Here is a 22,266-nt window from a genome sequence, read left to right as displayed (position 1 = left end):
AATCGGGGTCCCTGTAGACAGAGTAGAGCTCAGTGGATGGGGCGGGGTCCCTTTAGACAAATCGGAGTCCCTGCAGACAGATCTGGGTCCCTGCAGATGGATTGGGGTCCCTGTGGATGGATCGGGGTCCCTGTAGACAGAGCAGGGGACTGTGGATGGATCGGGGTCCCTTTAGATGGAACAGGGTCCCTATGGATGGGTTATGGTCCCTGTAAATAGATCAGGTTCCCTGCAGATGATTCGTAGATGGGGCGGGGTCCCTGTAGACAGAGAGGAGTCCTATAGACAGAGTGGGGACCCTGTGGATGGATCAGGGTCCCTGCAGATGGATTGGGGTCCCTGTAGATGGATCAGGGTCCCTGTGGATGGGGCGGGGTCCCTGCAGATGGATTGGGGTCCCTGTAGATGGATCAGGGTCCCTGTGGATGGGGCGGGGTCCCTGTAGATGGATCAGGGTCCCTGTGGATATATCAGGGTCCCTGTAGATGGATCGGGGTCCCGGGGAGATAGATCAGGGTCCCTGTGGATGGGGTGGGGTCCCTGTAGATGGGGCAGGCTCTCTGAAGATAGATTGGGGTCCCTTTAGATAGATTACGGTTCCTGCAGATGGATCTGGGTCCCTGCAGATGGATTGGGGTCCTTGTAGATGGATCAGGGTCCCTGTGGATAGATCGGGTTCCTGCAGATAAATCGGGGTCCCTGTAGACAGAGCGGGGCATTGTGGCTGGATCGGGGTCCCTGTAGACAGAGCAGAGCCCTGTGGATGGACCAGGGTCCCTGTAGACAGAGCAGAGCCCTCTGGATGGATCGGCATCCCTGTGGATGGATCGGGGTCCCTGGAGATAGATTGGGGTCCCTGGAGATGGATCGGGGTCCCTGTGGATGGATCAGGGTCCCTGTAGATGGATTGGGGTCCCTGGAGATAGATCAGGGTCCCTGGAGATAGATCAGGGTCCCTGGAGATGGATCAGGGTCCCTGTGGTGGGGCGGCGTCCCTGTGGATGGATCGGGGTCCCTGTAGATGGATCGGGGTCCCTGGAGATAGATCAGGGTCCCTGTAGATGGATCAGGGTCCCTGTAGTGGGGTGGCATCCCTGTGGATGGATCGGGGTCCCTGAAGATAGATCGGGGTCCCTGGAGATAGATTGGGGTCCCTGGAGATGGATCAGGGTCCCTGTGGATGGATCGGGGTCCCTGTAGATGGATCGGGGTCCCTGGAGATAGATCAGGGTCCCTGAAGATGGATCAGGGTCCCTGTGGTGGGGCGGCGTCCCTGTGGATGGATCGGGGTCCCTGTAGATGGATCAGGGTCCCTGTAGATGGATCAGGGTCCCTGTGGTGGGGTGGCGTCCCTGTGGATGGATCGGGGTCCCTGTAGATGGATCAGGGTCCCTGTGGTGGGGTGGCGTCCCTGTGGATGGATTGGGTCCCTGTAGATGGATCGGGGTCCCTGTAGATGGATTGGGGTCCCTGTGGTGGGGTGGCGTCCCTGTGGATGGATTGGGTCTCTGTAGATGGATCGGGGTCCCTGTGGATGGATCGGGGTCTCTGTAGATGGATCGGGGTCCCTGTGGTGGGGTGGCGTCCCTGTGGATGGATTGGGTCCCTGTAGATGGATCGGGGTCCCTGTAGATGGATCGGGGTCCCTGTAGTGGGGTGGCGTCCCTGTGGATGGATCAGGGTCCCTGTAGATGGATAAGGGTCCCTGTGGTGGGGTGGCGTCCCTGTGGATGGATCGGGGTCCCTGTAGATGGATCAGGGTCCCTGTGGTGGGGTGGCGTCCCTGTGGATGGATTGGGTCCCTGTAGATGGATCGGGGTCCCTGTAGATGGATAAGGGTCCCTGTGGATGGATCGGGGTCCCTGTAGATGGATAAGGGTCCCTGTGGATGGATCGGGGTCCTAGGGCTGCCACCTTTTCTTTAGGTCAGACCCAAACATTTTAGCCATCCAAAGCTATTTTTTTTATAGTATAAACTATACATATATTTTGCAATTAAATAACATTTTTAATCATATGAAGTTAATCACAAGAGTCCATCAGAGTGCACAGAGTTCCCTTTTTACATCTGAATCCACAAAGTTCATCTTTTACATCCGAACTTGCAGAGTTCCCCTACACTGTAAGGCGGGACTCTGCTGACTCTGATGTAAGGCGGGACTCTGCTGACTCTGATGTAAGGGAGAACTCTGGGGACTCTGAAATAAGGGATGCTCTGGGAACCCGGATTTAAGGGGGAACACTGAGAACTCTGATGTACGAAGAGGACTTTGATGTAAGGGGAACACTGTGGCCTCTGGTGTAAAGAGAAACTCTGATGTAAAGGGTGCTCTGAGAACCCTGATTTACCTTAGTGTACTCAGTCACAGACAGGGATGGATGGTGAGCTCATTCACCCCTTGGCAGTCAGCACCTCTCATCCAGATGTATCTGAGGCTGCTGGACTTCAAATTTCCGGCCCGTACTTTCCTTTTCTAAGGAGTGTGGGCAGACAAAGAGGGGTAGGGACAGGAGGAAGAGGAGCATATCGAGCCCACTCTCCCGTCTGTATGTGGGGGGATTGTTATTGCTAGCTTTGGGCAGCGTGAAAGAGAGTGTAACAGACTGTCTCGGTTTAGTCCCCTGCAGCCAACAACCCTGTTGGGAAGCCATGGTCCGGTCCGATTAATGTGTCTGGTTTTCAGACAGCCTGAAACCCCCGGACACATGATTCCAAACCCGAACTGTCCGGGTGAATCCCGGACAGGTGGCAACCCTGTGGGGTCCCTATAGACAGAATGGGGCCCTGCAGGTGGATCAGGGTCCCTGTAGACAAATCGGAGTCCCTGCAGACAGATCTGGTTCTCTGCATACGGATCTGGGTCCCTGTGGATGGAGCGGGGTCCCTGCAGACGGATCGTGGTCTCTGCAGACGGATCGGGGTCCCTGTAGACAGAGCGGGGCCCTGCAGGTGGATTGGGGTCCCTGTAGACAAATCGGAGTCCCTGCAGACAGATCGGGGTTCCTGTGGATGGGGCGGGTCCCTGTAGACAGAGCGGGGTCCCTGCAGATGCATAGGGGTCCCTGTGGATGGATCAGGGTCCCTGTAGATAGATCGGGGTCCCTATGGATGGATCGGGGTCCCTTTAGACAGATCGGGGTCCCTGTGGATGGATTGGGGTCCCTGTAGACAGATCGGGGTCCCTGTGGATGGATCGGGGTCCCTATGGATGGATAGGGGTCCCTGTAGACAGATTGGGGTCCCTGTGGATGGATCGGGGTCCCTGTAGACAGATCGGGGTCCCTGTGGATGGATCGGGGTCCCTGTAGACAGATCGGGGTCCCTGTAGACAGATCGGGGTCCCTGTGGATGGATCGGGGTCCCTGTAGACAGATCGGGGTCCCTGTAGACAGATCGGGGTCCCTGTGGATGGATCGGGGTCCCTGTGGATGGATCGGGGTCCCTGTAGACAGATCGGGGTCCCTGTGGATGGATCGGGGTCCCTGTAGACAGATCGGGGTCCCTGTGGATGGATCGGGGTCCCTGTAGACAGATCAGGGTCCCTGTGGATGGATCGGGGTCCCTGTAGACAGATCGGGGTCCCTGTGGATGGATCAGGGTCCCTGTGGATGGATCAGGGTCCCTGTGGATGGATCGGGGTCCCTGTGGATGGATCGGGGTCCCTGTAGACAGATCGGGGTCCCTGTGGATGGATCGGGGTCCCTGTAGACAGATCAGGGTCCCTGTGGATGGATCGGGGTCCCTGTAGACAGATCGGGGTCCCTGGGGATGGATTGGGGTCCCTGTAGATAGATCGGGGTCCCTGTGGATGGATTGGGGTCCCTGTAGATAGATCGGGGTCCCTGTGGATGGATTGGGGTCCCTGTAGATAGATCGTAGTCCCTGTAAGATCAGGAAGTTCAGGACTGTTGGAAGCCCTCCAGAAGATGTTCCAAAGTTATGTGAAGAGTTAAAAATACCGCCTCCTCCCCGGGGTGTCCTGTGTCTTTATTTAGGGAGACGGGAGGTGTGTTGGGGGTGGGGCCCCATGAGGTGACAAGGGCCCAAGCGAGGGAGGAGAATCGTACTTTGAGCCCAGGAGACACAGCAGAGCCGTCATGGCCAATCTCGGGAGAATCCTCAATCTCCTCTGTCCCAGCGTCCTCCGGACTGGCCCTCAGGGGCCCCTCTGTGGCCCTCTCTCACCATGGGGGCAGTCGGTGGCCCTGCGATGCTCCTCAGGTTTGTCTGTGGCGCGGCCCCTGCTCAGGTGGACGGAGCTCCGGGGACCCCCCTGGCGGTGCCTTTCGGACAAGAAGTTTAACGCTCCCCTGAGCGCGGAGTTTGTGGCCCGCCCCTCCGGGGTCTGCACTATGATGAAGCTGCCCTACCAGGAGTCGGCGGAGGGGCTGGACGCCGCGTTTATCGGGGTGCCACTGGACACCGGGACCTCCAACCGACCTGGAGCCAGGCGAGTACACCCCCGAAAATCCAGAGATTCCCAATCGATCAATGGAAGATACAGACCGATCAATATATATTTAGAAATCAATACCGAATCAGATCTCACAAAAGTAAGTACACCCCTCACATTTCACGGCCACAATGGAAACCTATTTAAATAGCGGTGGAGGGGGGAGGGGCGTAGTTCTCACATTGCGTCTCGCTGTTGCGGGGCGGATTTACAGTGTGCTGATGATCCAGTTTTGTCTGTGTCGCCGGGCGGGTTTGCTGCGTGAAAGGACGGGGTTGCAACACAGACAAAACCAGCTCTTCAACAAGCCGCCCTACATCAGCAGCGAAGAACAATCTGAGAACTGCGCTCTCCCCCGCTGTTTGTATAGGTTCAATTTGTGCCTGTGAAATGGTATCTCCCATCAAGTGATGCCTCCTACCATGTGTGCATGCGCAGTACATCCCGGGCACTTCTCCACAGAACACCGGCAGCACTCATGCAGCCCCCAGACCATGACACTCCCACCACCATGCTTGACTGTAGACAAGACACACTTGTCTTTGTCCTCCTCACCTGGTTGCCCCCACACACGCTTGTCACCATCTGAACCAAATACGTTTATCTTGGTCTCATCAGACCACAGGACATGGTTCCAGTAATCCATGTCCTTAGTCTGCTTGTCTTCAGCAAACTGTTTGTGGACTTTCTTGTACATCATCTTTAGAAGAGGCTTCCTTCTGGGATGACAGCCATGCAGACCAATTTGATGCAGTGTGCGGCGTATGGTCTGAGCACTGACAGGCTGACCCCCCACCCCTACAACCTCTGCAGCAATGCTGGCAGCACTCATACGTCTATTTCCCAAAGACAACCTCTGGATAGGACGCTGATCACGAGACCTCAACTTCTTTGGTGGACCATGGCGAGGCCTGTTCTGAGTGGAGCCTGTCCTGTTATACCGCTGTATGGTCTTGGCCACCGTGCTGCAGCTCAGTTTCAGGGTCTTGGTAATCTTCTTATAGCCTAGACCATCTTTATGTAGAGCAACTATTCTTTTTTTCAGATCCTCAGAGAGTTCTTTGCCATGAGGTGCCATGTTGAACTTCCAGTGACCAGTATGAGAGAGTGAGAGCGATAACACCAAATTTAACACACCTGCTCCCCATTCACACCTGAGACCTTGTAATACTAAGGAGTCACATGACACCGGGGAGGGAAAATGGCTAATTGGGCCCAATTTGGAGATTTTCACTTAGGGGTGTACTGACTTTTGTTGCCAGCGGTTTAGACATTAATGGCTGTGTGTTGAGTTATTTTGAGGGGACAGTAAATTTACACTGTTATACAAGCTGTGCACTCACTACTTTACATTGTAGACAAAGTGTCATTTCTTCAGTGTTGTCACATGAAAAGAGAGAAGAAAAGATGTACACACATGTCACTGAGGGGTGTACTTACTTTTGTCAGATACTGTAGATATACATTGCGATTGGAGGAGGCCGACCACACATACTACAACCTCTACAATCCCCTCTGTCATCACCATACACGTTACAATCTGATTGTACAAGCTCTCCCATGACAAAGTTCTATTAATTCTCAGGCCCCGAGCACACCTCGGCAGATCCAAATTGGTGGGGGAAAAAAAAACAAAAAAAAAACTATTATTCTCTATGGAGACGGTTTACATCTCCACTACGAGTCGCCTGAAGCTTAAAAAAGTTCTGGAGGGTTTTTTTTTGTAGCTCAAATTGGGCAGATTTGCGTGTTTTTGCCGCGTCTTTATTGCCATAGAAGTGAGTGTGCAACGTGATTTTCTGCTTAAATGAAAAAATGTAAAAAAAAAATAAAAATAAATGAATAAATAAATGTACAATAAATACACAAATGCCTAAAACTCAGTATAAATAATAAATAAATAAAATAAATTGACAATATGTAATGATGAATAAATAAATAATAATTACCCCCTATATTAAATAAATTATTACTATTTTTAATATTTATAATTATAATAAAAATAATAATAATAATATTAAGCACCCAACCCCCCCCAAAAAATATAAATAATAATAATAATAATTTATTATTATGAATATTATTATTAAGAATAATAATTTATGTATGTATTTTGTTTTTAGGTTATTTATTATTATTATTATTATTTTATTATTATTTTAAGGATCAGGGGTTAATTAATTATTTATTTATTATTACATAGTATTCATTTGTTGTATTTATTTATTATTTATGATTATTTTACATTTATTTACTAGTAGTAGTAGTAGTAGTAGTAGTAGTAGTAGTAGTAGTATGAATTAAAGTGATTGAAAGTGCATTCTGTTCATGAAGGTAAAAAACCCTCTGTGTGTAGCACCCCACCCCCAATACATACCTGAGCCCCATCTTCCTCTAGCGATGTCCACAAGAGCCTTGTCTCGCCAGGGACTCGCACTCCTGATTGGATTTTGGCAGCAGCGGAGCCCATTGGTTCCCGCTGCTGTCAATCACAGCCAGTGAGCCAACCAAGAGGGGGGTGGGGCCGAGCCACGGCTCTGTGTGTGAATGGACATGGAGAGCCGCAGGTCGGGAGCGCAATAGCTGCTTGCTATTGGGGGCACTCGGCAGGAGGGAGGGGCCAGGAGCGTCAGCAAGGGACCCCTAACCCTAATTCTAACCCCCAATCCTAACCCCAAACCCTAATCCTGACCCTAACCCCTAATCCTGACCCCTAATCCCAACTCCTAACCCTAATCCTAATTCTAACCCCCAATCCTGACCCCTAACCCCTAATCCTAACCCCTAATCCCTAATTCTAACCCCTAATCCCAACTCCTAACCCTAATTGTAACCCCCAATCCTAACCCCTAACCCCTAATCCTGACCCTAACCCCCAATCCTAACCCCTAATCCCAACCCTAATCCTAATTCTAACCCCCAATCCTAACCCCTTACCCTAATCCTGACCCTAACCCCCAATCCTAACCCCTAATCCCAACTCCTAACCCTATTCCTAATTCTAACCCCCAATCCTGACCCCTAACCCCTAATCCTAACCCCTAATCCCAACTCCTAACCCTAATTCTAACCCCCAATCCTAACCCCTAATTCCAACTCCTAATCCTAACCCTGACCCTAACCCCTAATCCTAACCCCTAATCCCAACTCCTAATCCTAATTGTAACCCCCAATCCTAACCCCTAACCCTAATCCTGACCTAACCCCCAATCCTAACCCCTAATCCCAACTCCTAATCCTAACTCTAACCCCTAATCCACACCACCAATCCTAATCCCAACTCCTAACCCCCAATCCTGATCCTAACCCTCAATCCTAACCCTAACCCCTAATCCTGACCCCCAATCCTAACTCCTAACCCTAATTCTAACCCCAACCCCTAATATTGACCCCTAATCCTGACCCTAACCCCTATTCCTAACCCCAATCCCTAGCCCCAACCCCTAATCTTGTCCTCTAATCCTGACCCTAACCCCTAATCCTAACCCCTAATCCTAACCCCTAATCCCAACTCCTAATCCTAATTGTAACCCCCAATCCTAACCCCTAACCCTAATCCTGACCTAACCCCCAATCCTAACCCCTAATCCCAACTCCTAATCCTAACTCTAACCCCTAATCCACACCACCAATCCTAATCCCAACTCCTAACCCCCAATCCTGATCCTAACCCTCAATCCTAACCCTAACCCCTAATCCTGACCCCCAATCCTAACTCCTAACCCTAATTCTAACCCCAACCCCTAATATTGACCCCTAATCCTGACCCTAACCCCTATTCCTAACCCCAATCCCTAGCCCCAACCCCTAATCTTGTCCTCTAATTCTGACACTAACCCCTAATCCTAACTTCTAACCCCTAATCCTGACCCCTAATCCTAACTTCTAACCCCTAATCCCAACCCCAAATCCTAACTCCCAACCCCTAATTTATACCCTACCCCCTAATCCTAACCCATACCACTAATTTATACCCTACCCCCTAATCCTAACCCCAACCCCTAATTTATACCCTACCCCCTAATCCTAACCTTCAAGTTATTGTAAACGATCACCTTGTATAAGATAGGAATGAAAGACAAAACATTTTTGTATAGATAGAAAAACATTCTAAATCCCTTTTTTCCTCTTTTTTATAAGTGATCAGATTCCCTCTGTTCTCAGCTGCGTAAGAGCCGGGGGAGGAGAAACAGCAGCACAATGATCTTCCCAGTGAATGGCTGTGTAGGGAGAAATGGGGGGGGGGTATCAGGACAAGTCTGATCATTGGAGGAGAGCAGGATGAGTTCCCAGCACAGCTAGAGAACTGACCGTGGTGTGCTCTCCTGCTTAGTGTGGTCAGTGTTTAATTGGAAAGCAGGGGGACTGGCAGGAACACCGGGGATTTCACATAAAAGTGATATTTTTGTTCCCCAGGTTCGGGCCGCGCCACATCCGGGCGGAGTCCTCCATGGTGAGAAAGTACAACATCACCACCCGATCGGCCCCCTACGAGTCTATCATGGTGGCGGACATCGGCGACGTTAATGTGAATCTGTACGACCTGAAGGACAGCTGCCGGCGGATCAGAGAGGCCTACCAGAAAATCATGGCGACGGGGTGTATACCGCTAACACTAGGTAGGGGGCGCTGTGTGCAACGTCTTTTTTTATTCCTGCTGGTAGGAGGAGCCAGAGCAAACCACGGGGGGGGGGGGGGGCACTGACCGGTGACAGCGAAGAGGACTATTTTTTTAACATTTTGCTTTTCTTTTTTCTTTTACTTTTTTTTTTTTACATTTAACACCTTTTATTTCACGTGCAAAGTAATGACTCCACCACGCTTATTGGGCCACACCCACTTTAGATAAGCCACGCCCTCTGTTCACCAGTTTGGTTTTCCATTGACTAAAAAGCTGACAATTCTAGAATGTCTACTTCACTTTACATTGGGACAAGCGTCTGTGTCAGCAAATAATTCTAATGAAAATAATAATTAAAAAAAAAAAAAAATAAGAAAAATTATGAATAAAAATAACAACAATAATATTAATAAAAAATAACAATAATAATAAAATAATAAAAACAATAATAAATAACATTAAATCTAATAATAAAAAAAAATTTTTTTTTACATTTTTTTTTTTTTTTATTCTGTTACTGTTTTTCTTTTTTTACATTTTTCTTTTTTCTTTCGCACTTTTCTTTTTTTCTTTGACTTTTTTTTACGTTTTTCTTTTACTTTTTATTTTTTGTTTACATTTTTCTATTTTCTTTTTTTTAACACCTTTTATTTCACGTGCAAAGTAATGACTCCACCACGCTCATTGGGCCACACCCACTTTAGATAAGCCACACCCTCTGTTCACCTGTTTGGTTTTCCATGGACTAAAAAGCTGACCATTCTAGAATGTCTACTTCACTTTACATTGGGACAAGGGTCTGTGTCAGCAAATAATGAAAATAATAATAATAAAAAAAAAACAATAAAAACAACAATAATATTAATAACAGCAACAACCAATAACAATAATAATAATAAAAACAACAATAATAATAATGAAATAATAAAAACAATAATAATGATAAATAATAACAACATTAACGCTTATAATACCTTTTTTTTTTTTTTTTTTACATTTTTCTTTTTTTTGTTCGTTTACTGGTTTCTTTTTTGTTTACTTTTTTTTTTATTTTTCTTTCACCTTTTTTTTTTTTTTTTTTTTTTTTTTACATTTTTCTTTTTTTTTGTTCTGTTACTGTTTTTCTTTTTTTAAATTTTTCTTTTTTTTCGCACTTTTCTTTTTTTTCTTTGACTTTTTTTTTACGTTTTTCTTTTACTTTTTATTTTTTGTATACATTTTTCTATTTTTTTTTTTTAACACCTTTTATTTCAGGTGCGAAGTAATGACTCCACCACGCTCATTGGGCCACACCCACTTTAGATAAGCCACACCCTCTGTTCACCTGTTTGGTTTTCCATGGACTAAAAAGCTGACCATTCTAGAATGTCTACTTCACTTTACATTGGGACAAGGGTCTGTGTCAGCAAATAATGAAAATAATAATAATTAAAAAAAAACCCAACAAAAACAACAATAATATTAATGAAATAATAAAAACAATAAAAATGATAAATAATAACAACATTAATGCTTATAATACCTTTTTTATTTTTTTTTTACATATTTCTTTTTTTTGTTCGTTTACTGGTTTCTTTTTTGTTTACTTTATTCTATTTATTTTTCTTTCACCTTTTTTTTTTTTTTTTTTTTTTTACATTTTTCTTTTTTTTCTTTTACTTTCTTTTTTTCATTTTTCTTTATATAATTACAATAATAGTAATAATAATAAAAACAATAATAGTATAAATAATAACATCAACGCCAATAAGTCTCAGTCTCTAGGACAGGAAGTGAAGGAAAATCTTCCCCAACGAGACACGGGGGTTCTGTGTTGGGGAAGATGAGCGATCGCAGGGTCTCGGAATGAATGTCAGCGGCAGGTGCTGCGGTTGCATCATCTGGAATGTTCTCCTGGGGCCGTTACATGTTACACTGCAAACTCCAGAGATGAATGGGAGGAGTATGAAAGACCTGCCATCCAGTGTGTGTGTGTGTGTGGGGGGTCCTAGGTGGACAAGACCTCCTTAATTAGAAAGGCTAGAGGGGAATAATAATAATAAAAATAACAATAATAATAAAAAAACAACAATAATAATAAAAAATAACACTAATAATAAAAAATAATAATAATGAAAAATAACAATAATAATAATAATAATAAAAAAATAACAATAATGATAATAATAACAGTAAAAATTATATTAATAATAGTAATAATAAGGGGGAATTAGATGGGGACTCTGGTATAAAGGGGCTCTGAAAGGGACTTTGGTGGGCTTATGTTTATTCTGAATTTGTTTGCTTTTATACTGAAGATTTTTTTTTTGTCTGTTGTACTAAATCATATACTGATTAAAAAAAAAAAAAAAAAAAAAAGTAAAACATATATTCATTCACATTGTTATATATATATATATATATATTTGTTTATACATATTTTTTTTTTTGGCCGTCGATCATTTATAAAAGTTTGGAGTCACCCCCACCCAACTGTATATGATAGGGTCACTGATGGTGAATGTAGATACACCCGCATACAGCAAACAGAACTCCGGGATCACCCGGCACAACATATCCTGAGATTATCTGTCCCTGTAGAACTAGAAGTCCCAGCATACAAGAAGTGGATCTGGAGTGATGACACGCCCCTCCTCTGATCCATTTCTCGCTTTCTCTGGGACTCTATTAATGATGATGTTATTTTTGTCTTCATAGGAGGAGATCACACCATCACTTACCCCATCCTTCAGGCCGTAGCAGAAAAGTAAGTCATGACTGTCACTGCTGATTACCAATAACAAAAAAAGAAAAGAGAATACAATATATCAGCCATAACTTTATGACCAAACACCTAATATTGGGTAGGTCCCCCCCTCTCCTGGCCCGTCCAGGTATGGACTCCAGTAGACCTCTCAAGGTAGATTGTGGTATCTGGCACCACGCTGTCAGTAGCATATCCTTTAAGTCCTGTAGGTTGGGAGGTGGGGCCTCCATGGATCGGACTTGCTTTTCCAGCACATTCCACAGGTGCTTGAGATAGTTGAGATCTGGAGAATATGGAGGCCAAGTCAACACCTCCAATTTGTTGTTGTGTTCCTCAAATCATTCTTGAATTCATCAGACCAGGCCACCTTCTTCCATTGCTCCAGTTCTGATGCTCAGGTGCCCATTGTAGGCACTTTTAGCTGTGGATACAGGTCAGCATGGACACCCTGACCGGTCTGCAACTACACATCCCCATACACAACAAACTGCTATGCTCTGTGTGTTCTGACACCTTTCTATCGCAACCAGCATTTCCTTCCTCTGCAATCTAAGCTCCGGTAGCTCTTCTATTGGATCAGACTACACAGGCCAGCCTTTCCTCCCCACCCCCATCAATGAGCCCCCCTCCCCCACCTCCATCAATGAGCCTTTTCCTCCCCACCTCCATCAATGAGCCTTCCCTCCACACCTCCTTCAAAGAGCCTTCCCTCCCCACCTCCATCAATGAGCCTTCCGTCCCCTCCTCCATCAATGAGCCTTCCCTCCCCACCTCCATCAATGAGCCTTCCCTCCCCACCTCCATAAATGAGCCTTCTCTCCCCACCTCCATCAATGAGCCTTCTCTCCCCACCTCCATCAATGAGCCTTCTCTCCCCACCTCCATCAATGAGCCTTCCCTTCCCCACCTCCCTCAATGAGCCCCCCCTCCCCACCTCCATCAATGAGCCTTCCCTCCCCACCTCCATCAATGAGCCTTCCCTCCCCCTCCTCCATCAATGAGCCTTCCCTCCCCACCTCCATCAATGAGCCTTCCCTCCCCACCTCCATCAATGAGCCTTCCCTCCCCACCTCCATCAATGACCCTTCCCTTCCCCACCTCCATCAATGAGCCCCCCTCCCCCACCTCCATCAATGAGCCTTCCCTCTCCCACCTCCATCAATGAGCCTCCTCACCTCCATCAATGATCCTTCCCTCCCCACCTCCATCAATGAGCCTTCCCTCCCCACCTCCATCAATGAGCCTTCTCCTTCCCACCTCCATAAATGAGCCTTCTCTCCCCACCTCCATCAATGAGCCTTCCCTCCCCACCTCCATCAATGAGCCTTCTCCTCCCCACCTCCATAAATGAGCCTTCTCTCCCCACCTCCATCAATGAGCCTTCCCTCCCCACCTCCATCAATGAGCCTTCCCTCCCCACCTCCATCAATGAGCCTTCTCCTCCCCACCTCCATCAATGAGCCTTCTCTCCCCACCTCCATCAATGAGCCTTCCCTCCCCACCTCCATCAATGAGCCTTCCCTCCCCACCTCCATCAATGAGCCTTCCCTCCCCACCTCCATCAATGAGCCTTCCCTCCCCACCTCCATCAATGAGCCTTCCCTCCCCACCTCCATCAATGAGCCTTCCCTCCCCACCTCCATCAATGAGCCTTCCCTTCCCCACCTCCATCAATGAGCCCCCCTCCCCCACCTCCATCAATGAGCCTTTTCCTCCCCACCTCCATCAATGAGCCTTCCTCACCCTCCTCCATCAATGAGCCTTCCCTCCTCCACCTCCATCAATGAGCCTTCCCTCCTCCACCTCCATCAATGAGCCTTCCCTCCCCACCTCCATCAATGAACCTTCCGTCCCCTCCTCCATCAATGAGCCTTCTCTCCCCACCTCCATCAATGAGCCTTCTCTCCCCAACTCCATCAATGAGCCTTCCCTCCCCTCCTCCATCAATGAGCCTTCCCTCCCCCACCTCCATCAATGAGCCTTTTCCTCCCCCCACCTCCATCAATGAGCTTTCCCCTCCCCACCTCCATCAATGAGCCTTCCCTCCCCCACCTCCATCAATGAGCCTTCCCTCCCACACCTCCATCAATGAGCCTTCCCTCCGCACCCCCATCAATGAGCCTTCCCTCCCCCACCTCCATCAATGAGCCTTCCCTCCCCATCTCCATCAATGAGCCTTCCCACCCTACCTCCATCAATGAGCCTTTTCCTCCCCCCACCTCCATCAATGAGCCTTCCCTCCTCCACCTCCATCAATGAGCCTTTTCCTCCCCCCACCTCCATCAATGAGCCTTCCCCACCCACCTCCATCAATGAGCCTTCCCTCCCCCAACTCCATCAATGAGACTTCCCCTCCCCACCTCCATCAATGAGCCTTCCCTCCCCACCTCCATCAATGAGCCTTCCCCTCCCCACCTCCATCAATGAGCTTTCCCTCCCCACCCCCATCAATGAGCTTTCCCTCCCCACCTCCATCAATGAGCCTTCCCCACCCACCTCCATCAATGAGCCTTCCCTCCCCCACCTCCATCAATGAGACTTCCCTCCCCCACCTCCATCAATGAGACTTCCCTCCCCCACCTCCATCAATGAGACTTCCCTCCCCACCTCCATCAATGAGCCTTCCCCTCCCCCACCTCCATCAATGAGCCTCCCCTCCCCACCTCCATCAATGAGACTTCCCTCCCCACCTCCATAAATGAGCCTTCCCTCCCCATCAATTAGCCTTCCCTCCCCACCTCCATCAATGAGCCTTCCCCTCCCCCACCTCCATCAATGAGCCTCCCCTCCCCACCTCCATCAATGAGACTTCCCTCCCCACCTCCATAAATGAGCCTTCCCTCCCCCCACCTCCATAAATGAGCCTTCCCTCCCCATCAATTAGCCTTCCCTCCCCACCTCCATCAATGAGCCTTCCCTCACCACCTCCATCAATGAGCCTTCCCTCCCCACCTCCATCAATGAGAATTCCCTCTCCACCTCCATCAACGGGCCTCCCCCACCTCTATCAATAAGCCTTGGCCGCATGACCCTGCCACCGGTTTCTCCTGTTCTCCTTCCTTGGAGCACTTTTGGTCGGTCCTGATAACTGCAGACTGTGAACATCTCAGTTTTGGAGTTGCTCTCACCCATTCGTCTACACATTATAATTTGGTCCTTGTCAAAGTCCCTCCAATCTTTCCACTTGTCCATTTTTCTCCTTTCAACACATCAACTGCTGCCCAATATATCCCACCCACTTCCAGATGTCATGGTAACCAGATAGTCAATGATATTCACTTTACCTGTCAGTGGTCAGAATGTTATGGCCGATCGGTGTACATTACTACAATAATATCTATTTTCTAGGACAGCAATACTAGTCTTGTGCCCTCCGCTGGATTTAACAAAAATGAATTGGGGTGACGAGGGGCTTGTGGTGGGGAGAGCACAGGGGGCTGTAAGGCATAATGGTGAAAGTGAGGGAGTGGCATGCACTGGCATTGTGGTGAGTGCAGGGGGGTGGCATACACTGGTGCTGTAGTGAGTGCAGGGGGGTGGCATGCACTGGCATTGTGGTAAGTGCAGGAGGGGTGGCATGCACTGGGGCTATGGTGAGTCCAGAGGAGGTGTCATGCACTGGCGCTGTGAGTGCAGGGGGTGGCATGCACTGGCGCTGTGAGTGCAGGGGGTGGCATGCACTGGCGCTGTGAGTGCAGGGGGGTGGCATGCACTGGCGCTGTGAGTGCAGGAGGGGTGGCATGCATGGGCGCTGTGAGTGCAGGGGGTGGCATGCACTGGCGCTGTAAGTGCAGGGGGTGACATGCACTGGCACTGTGTTGAGTGCAGGGGGTGGCATGCCCTGGCATTGTGGTGAGTGCAGGGGGGTGGCATGCACTGGCATTGTGTTGAGTGCAGGGGGGTGGCATGCACTGGCGCTGTGAGTGCAGAGGTGTGGCATGCACTGGTGCTGTGTTGAGTGCAGGGGGTGGCATGCGCTGGCATTGTGGTGAGTGCAGGGGGGTGGCATGCACTGGCGCTGTGAGTGCAGAGGGGTGGCATGCACTGGTGCTGTGGTGAGTGCAGGGGGTGGCATGCACTGGTGCTGTGGTGAGTGCAGGGTGGTGGCGTACACTGGTGCTGTAGTGAGTGCAGGGGGGTGGCGTGCACTGGCATTGTGGTAAGTGCAGGAGGGGTGACATGCACTGGGGCTATGGTGAGTCCAGAGGAGGTGTCATGCACTGGCGCTGTGAGTGCAGGGGGTGGCATGCACTGGCGCTGTGAGTGCAGGGGGGTGGCATGCACTGGCGCTGTAAGTGCAGGAGGTGGCATGCACTGGCGCTGTGTTGAGTGCAGGTGGTGGCATGCACTGGCGCTGTGTTGAGTGCAGGGGGTGGCATGCACTGGCATTGTGTTGAGTGCAGGGGGTGGCATGCACTGGCGCTGTGAGTGCAGAGGGGTGGCATGCACTGGTGCTGTGTTGAGTGCAGGGGGTGGCATGCACTGGCATTGTGGTGAGTGCAGGGGGATGGCATGCACTGGCGCTGAGTGCAGAGGGGTGGCATGCACTGGTGCTGTGGTGAGTGCAGGGGGGTGGCTTGCATTGGCATTGTGGTAAGTGCAGGGGGGTGGCATGCACTGGCGCTGTGAGTGCAGGGGGGTGGCATGCACTGGCACTGTGGTGAGTACCGGGGGTAGAGGTCAGGGGCAGCAGTATGGGGGTGAGAGCAGAGAGGGGAGGGGGGGTGCAAAATGTGGTAAAGGATGTTGTCTTTTCATTTTCACTGGGTAAAAGTAAAGCAAGAAAGTCACCCCGCCATGTGTCTGTGCCCGCTTCCACAATGGCATTCTGACTGAACACATTAGATGTAGTAAAGCACCAAAAACTGCATCATGTGAGCTGATTTTTTTTTTTCCTGGTTAAGGCCATCTCAGTATAGGAGGAGGGGGAGGGGACAAATCTTTTAACAGTAATTAAAAAATGGGCTCGTTGGCAATACAATTTAACATGACGGCCTTTGTCTGCGTTGCCCCGCTGCAGGCACGGTCCGGTGGGTTTGGTACACGTGGACGCGCACACCGACACGGGCGACATGGCGCTCGGCGAGAAGATCTACCATGGGACACCATTCAGACGTTGCGTGGATGATGGTCTCCTGGACTGCAAGAGGGTGGTCCAGATTGGAATCCGAGGCTCTTCCTACAGCGCCGACCCCTACAAATTCTGCAGAGACCAGGTATGTTGTCACCACCCACTTCAAGGGGAACCCCCCCCCCCCCATCCCCTAAATTTAGTCCGGCTTTTATTCTCTGGAAAAAAAAAAAACCATGGAGGCTTTGGAGAGAAAAAAAAAAAAAATGACCACAGAATGATGCCACCTCCAGGAAAACTTCTGAGGTTTGGATGGCACTGGTATGTGGGAGCCTTTTATTATACACAGGGTGTGGTGATGGCGGCCAGGAATGTGATCTATGAGGGGCCGCAGCCCACGTTGGCGATGTCGGAATCCACCCCGGTGAAGCTTGGAGTCTCACCGTCTCGTGTGTCTTTCAGGGATTCCGGGTCGTCTTCGCTGAGGATTGCTGGTTCAAGTCTTTGGTTCCTCTCATGTCGGAGATTCGCCAGCAGATGGGGGACAAACCCGTTTACATCACTTTTGACATTGACGGAATTGACCCATCGTTCGCCCCCGGCACTGGCACACCGGAGGTTGCCGGACTTACAACACACCAGGTAGGCAAAACCAGCCCATGGGCAGGTAGATGGAGGCTTCTCCTGATTGGAGGTGGCCAATGCAACCTGGGCCTAAGTTGGCCTTCCATGACAATTCAGAGTTATGGGGGGGGGCTTTTATCCTGTCCTAGAGGCACTGTTCCTTCCACTGACACCAATAATGGGGCGCTATTCCTTCCATTGACACCAATGATGGGGCGCTATTCCTCCCACTGACACCAATGATGGGGCCCTATTCCTCCCACTGACACCAATGATGGGGCACTATTCCTCCCACTGACACCAATGATGGGGCACTATTCCTCCCATTGACGCCAGTGAGGCGGGGACTATATTTGGTGGAGGGGGGGGGGGGGAGGGGGGTGACACCAATTTTTTCAGCACCGGGTGACACCAACCCTAGTGACGCCACTGATTCCTCCCACTGACGCCAATGATGGGGCACTATTCCTCCCACTGACACCAATGATAGGACACTATTCCTCCCACTGACACCAATGATGGGGCACTATTCCTACCACTGACACCAATGATGGGGCACATTCCTCCCAGTAGCGTTGCAAGGTGGGGGCGGGGGGGCCTTTCCGCACCCGGGTGACACCTGCCAGAGGGGCGACACCCATGTATAGCAGAACCGCAGCCGCTGACAACGCCCGCTGCCCTGTGCCTCTCGTCTCGCTCACTCTGTGTCCCCCGTGGAGCGGACTGAAGCTGCCTCCTCCTCTGTTTACATCCAGTGAGGAGGAGGAGCCTGAGTGACACACACCTCTGTGTGTATACGTCCGCGGCCACGCTGTACTGAGGTACTGTACACTCTAAGTAGATTAGTAGATGGACATGTGCAGGGGGGGCGCTATGGGAGGGGAGAGGGGTGCTTATACTGATGGGGGTCTGCACTAAGGGGTGATTCTATACTGATGGGGTCTGCACTAAGGGATGATTCTATACTGATGGGGGTCTGCACTAAGGGATGATTCTATACTGATGGGGGTCTGCACTAAGAGGGGCTGTCTATATTGATGGAGGTCTGCACTAAGGGGTGATTCTATACTGATGGGGGTCTGCACTAAGGGGAATTCTATACTGATGGGGGTCTGCACTAAGGGGAATTCTATACTGATGGGGGTCTGCACTAAGGGGAATTCTATACTGATGGGGGTCTGCACTAATGGGAATTCTATACTGATGGGGGTCTGCACTAAGGGGAATTCTATACTGATGGGGGTCTGCACTAAGGGGAATTCTATACTTATGGGGGTCTGCACTAAGGGGGATTCTATACTGATGGGGGGTCTGCACTAAGAGGGGGTGTCTATATTGATGGGGGGTCTGCACTAAGGGGTGATTCTATACTGATGGGGGGTCTGCATTAAGGGGAGGTTATATACTGATGGGGGTCTGCACTAAGGGGGGGATCTGCACTAAGAGGGTGGATTCTACCCTGATGGGGGGGTCTGCACTGAGGTTGGAGGTCTATACTGATTGGGGGAGGTCTGCACTGAGGGTGGAGGTCTGTTCTTAGTGAGGGTAATCTATACTGAGGGAGGGGGATCTATACTGCGGGATCTGTAGTTAGCGGAGGAGGGTCTGTACTGAGGGGGGACTATATTTGGTGGAGGGGGGTGACACCAATTTTTTCAGCACCGGGTGACACCAACCCTAGTGACGCCACTGATTCCTCCCACTGACGCCAATGATGGGGCACTATTCCTCCCACTGACACCAATGATAGGACACTATTCCTCCCACTGACACCAATGACGGGGCACTATTCCTCCCACGCCAATGATGGGGCACTAATCCTCCCACTGACGCCAATGATGGGGCACGATTCCTCCCACTGACGCCAATGATGGGGCACGATTCCTCCCACTGACGCCAATGATGGGGCACTATTCCTCCCACTGATTCCAATGATGGGGCACTATTCCTCCCACTGATTCCAAAGATGGGGCACGATTCATCCCACTGACTCCAATGATGGGACACTATTCCTCCCACTAAAGATGTGCCATTGTTCACTCCCACTGACATCAGAAAATGTTCTATTCCCACTGGCCACAGTCAGGCCCCTCTACAGTCACCAATGTGTGAATGGAATAGCGCCCCCCAATGCCTTGGATATACACGTCATACATCCCAGGGGGCAGTCTTACTGACAGGTGCATGCGCATCGCAAGACTCTGCCCGTGTGAAGATGTGCCGCAGGTCTTTGGGACCCAGCAGACTCCGCGGTACATTTGTACGCGCTCAGGATACTCAAAGATGGCGGCGTGGGAGAGAAGGGGCAAATGTATTCTAGGACTGAAGTTCCTCATTAAGCTAAAACTTTTCTGGTTTATCCCCCTCCAGGCTCTAGAGATAATCCGCGGCTGTCGGGGAATGAACATCGTAGGTTGTGACCTGGTAGAAGTTGCCCCAATCTACGACCTGTCAGGTGAGTGTCGGCGCCTCAGAGGATTTCGGGTCATTATGGCGCCTCCTCGGCTCTCTATTATGGGGAAGGATTGTAATTCAGGGACAATAAAATCTGTGCACAGGAAGTAACGGTGGGGTACTGGGAGCTTAGAAGTATAAATCGCCCATCTAACCCCTTAGATCAGGGGTGTCCAACTCAATTTCATCATGGGGCCGCATCAGCAGTATGGTTGTCCTCAAAGGGTTGATTGTATCTGGGGTGCACTACATACAGAGTACAGGGTTCAGGGGTGCATTTTGTACAGAGGGCAGGGTTTAGGGGTGCACTACCTACAGAATTTCAGAGGTGCGCTGTGTACAGAGTGCAGAGTTCAGAGGTGCGCTGTGTGCAGAGTTCAGGGGTGTGCTACATACAGAGTGCAGGGGTGTGCTACATACAGAGTGCAGAGTTCAAGGGTGCGCTGAGTGCAGAGTTTAGGGGTGTGCTACGTACCGAGTGCAGAGTTCAGGGGTGCGCTGAATGCAGAGTTCAGGGGTGCGCTGAGTGTAGGGGTTAGGGGTGCGCTGAGTGCAGGGGTTAGGGGGTGCTCTACACAGAATGATTCAGGGGTGCGCTACGCACAGAGTGAAGGATTCAGGGGTGCGCTACACACAGAGTGAAGGATTCAGGGGTGCGCTACGCACAGAGTGAAGGATTTAGGGGTGTGCTGAGTGCAGAGTTCAGGGGTGTGCTACGTACAGAGTGCAGAGTTCAGGGGTACGCTGAGTGCAGAGTTCAGGGGTGCGCTGAGTGCAGAGTGCAGGGGTGCGCTGAGTGCAGAGTGCAGGGGTGCGCTGAGTGCAGGGGTGCGCTGCGTGCAGAGTGCAGGGGTGCGCTGCGTGCAGAGGTGCGCTGCGTGCAGAGTGCAGGGGTGCGCTGCGTGCAGAGTGCAGGGGTGCGCTGCGTGCAGAGTGCAGGGGTTAGGGGTGTGCTACGTGCAGAGTTTAGGGGTGCTCTACACAGTGAAGGATTCAGGTGTGCGCTACGCCCAGAGTGAAGGGTTTAGGGGTGTGCTACGCACAGAGTTCAGGGATGCACTATGTACAGAGTTTAGAGGTGCGCTACGCACAGAGTGAGCGGTTCAGGGGTGCGCTATGTACAGAGTGCAGAGTTCAGGGGTGCGCTGAGTGCAGAGTTTAGGGGTGTGCTATGTACAGAGTGCAGAGTTTAGGGGTGCGCTGAGTGCAGAGTTTAGGGGTGCGCTATGTACAGAGTGCAGAGTTTAGGGGTGCGCTATGTACAGAGTGCAGAGTTTAGGGGTGCGCTGAGTGCAGAGTTTAGGGGTGCGCTATGTACAGAGTGCAGAGTTTAGGGGTGCGCTATGTACAGAGTGCAGAGTTTAGGGGTGCGCTATGTACAGAGTGAAGGGTGTACAACCCCTCTCCCCCCATCCCTGGGAGCCACTTAGCAAAGCTTTTCTTTGTAAACACAGCAGTGACAACGGGGAGTGGAGGGTGGGAGCCGCAGGTGGCAGAATGGAGTTCCGCCATGTTGGGGCTGTAAAACTGGGTGTGAGGGCCACATGACAAGGTCAGGAGGGCCGGATTCAGCCAGGCCTTGGGTCTTGTGTTTGACATTTATGGGTCTTAGGCCCCTTCCACACGAGGCGGATGCGTTTCTGCTCACTGAGCGGGGGAGGGGCCTGTCGAGCACCGCTGATTCCTATGGAGAGATTGGATCAGATCTAATCCGACCCACCAGGACGTCTGATTTTAGCGGATCGGATGTCATCGGACAGGTCACCGCTGACATCAGTCGCTACATAGACCTGCATGGACCTCCATAGACCTGCATGGAGCGTCCGTTCAGACCCACCTAAAAACTTGACAGGTGAACGGTCCACCCGTGTGAAAGGGGCCTTAGAGTCAGCTCAGTAGAGGAGCGTCCCCCAGTGGGGAATTCTACCATTCCTCTCAGGAGTACAAGTAGAAGGATTTCCCATTTCACAATCACTAATTGCAAATGTTGAATGTTGCAGGGAACACGGCTCTGACCGCAGCCAACCTCTTGTTCGAAATGCTGTGCGTTCTACCCAACGTGAAGACCTACTAAAGTCAGTTATGACCAGGACTGGACAGCAGGCGGCGCTCTGACAACCCCCAACAAGAAGAGCAGACCTGGAAAAAAAAAAAAAAAAACCCAAGATAGACGCTTTGCTGCAGGAATCCTAATCTTTACACATAGTGAACAAATCCCTGGATCTTGATACGAAAAATAAAAGCGGCCAATCAGATTTCGCTTTTGCTGCACAGAACGCCAACAGCCGGAATCGGG

At 50.3% G+C, this 22,266-nt stretch overlaps 1 protein-coding gene across 1 annotated transcript; it reads left to right on the top strand.

Moving 5' to 3' along the window:
• Positions 1–4,020: 4,020 nt before the first annotated feature.
• Positions 4,021–22,266, top strand: AGMAT (agmatinase (putative)). Its single transcript, XM_073601536.1, has 7 exons — positions 4,021–4,451; positions 8,871–9,073; positions 11,773–11,821; positions 16,842–17,037; positions 17,355–17,534; positions 19,887–19,971; positions 21,971–22,266. Exons 1-7 carry the CDS (start codon positions 4,099–4,101, stop codon positions 22,042–22,044), a joined length of 1,140 nt encoding a protein of 379 aa, XP_073457637.1. The 5' UTR covers positions 4,021–4,098; the 3' UTR covers positions 22,045–22,266.

Source organism: Aquarana catesbeiana, linkage group LG10 (genome assembly GCF_042186555.1).
Source record: "Aquarana catesbeiana isolate 2022-GZ linkage group LG10, ASM4218655v1, whole genome shotgun sequence".
Classification (NCBI taxonomy): domain Eukaryota; kingdom Metazoa; phylum Chordata; class Amphibia; order Anura; family Ranidae; genus Aquarana; species Aquarana catesbeiana.
Note: the sequence above shows the minus strand (reverse complement) of the source record. Positions and strands in the feature narration are given on the sequence as shown.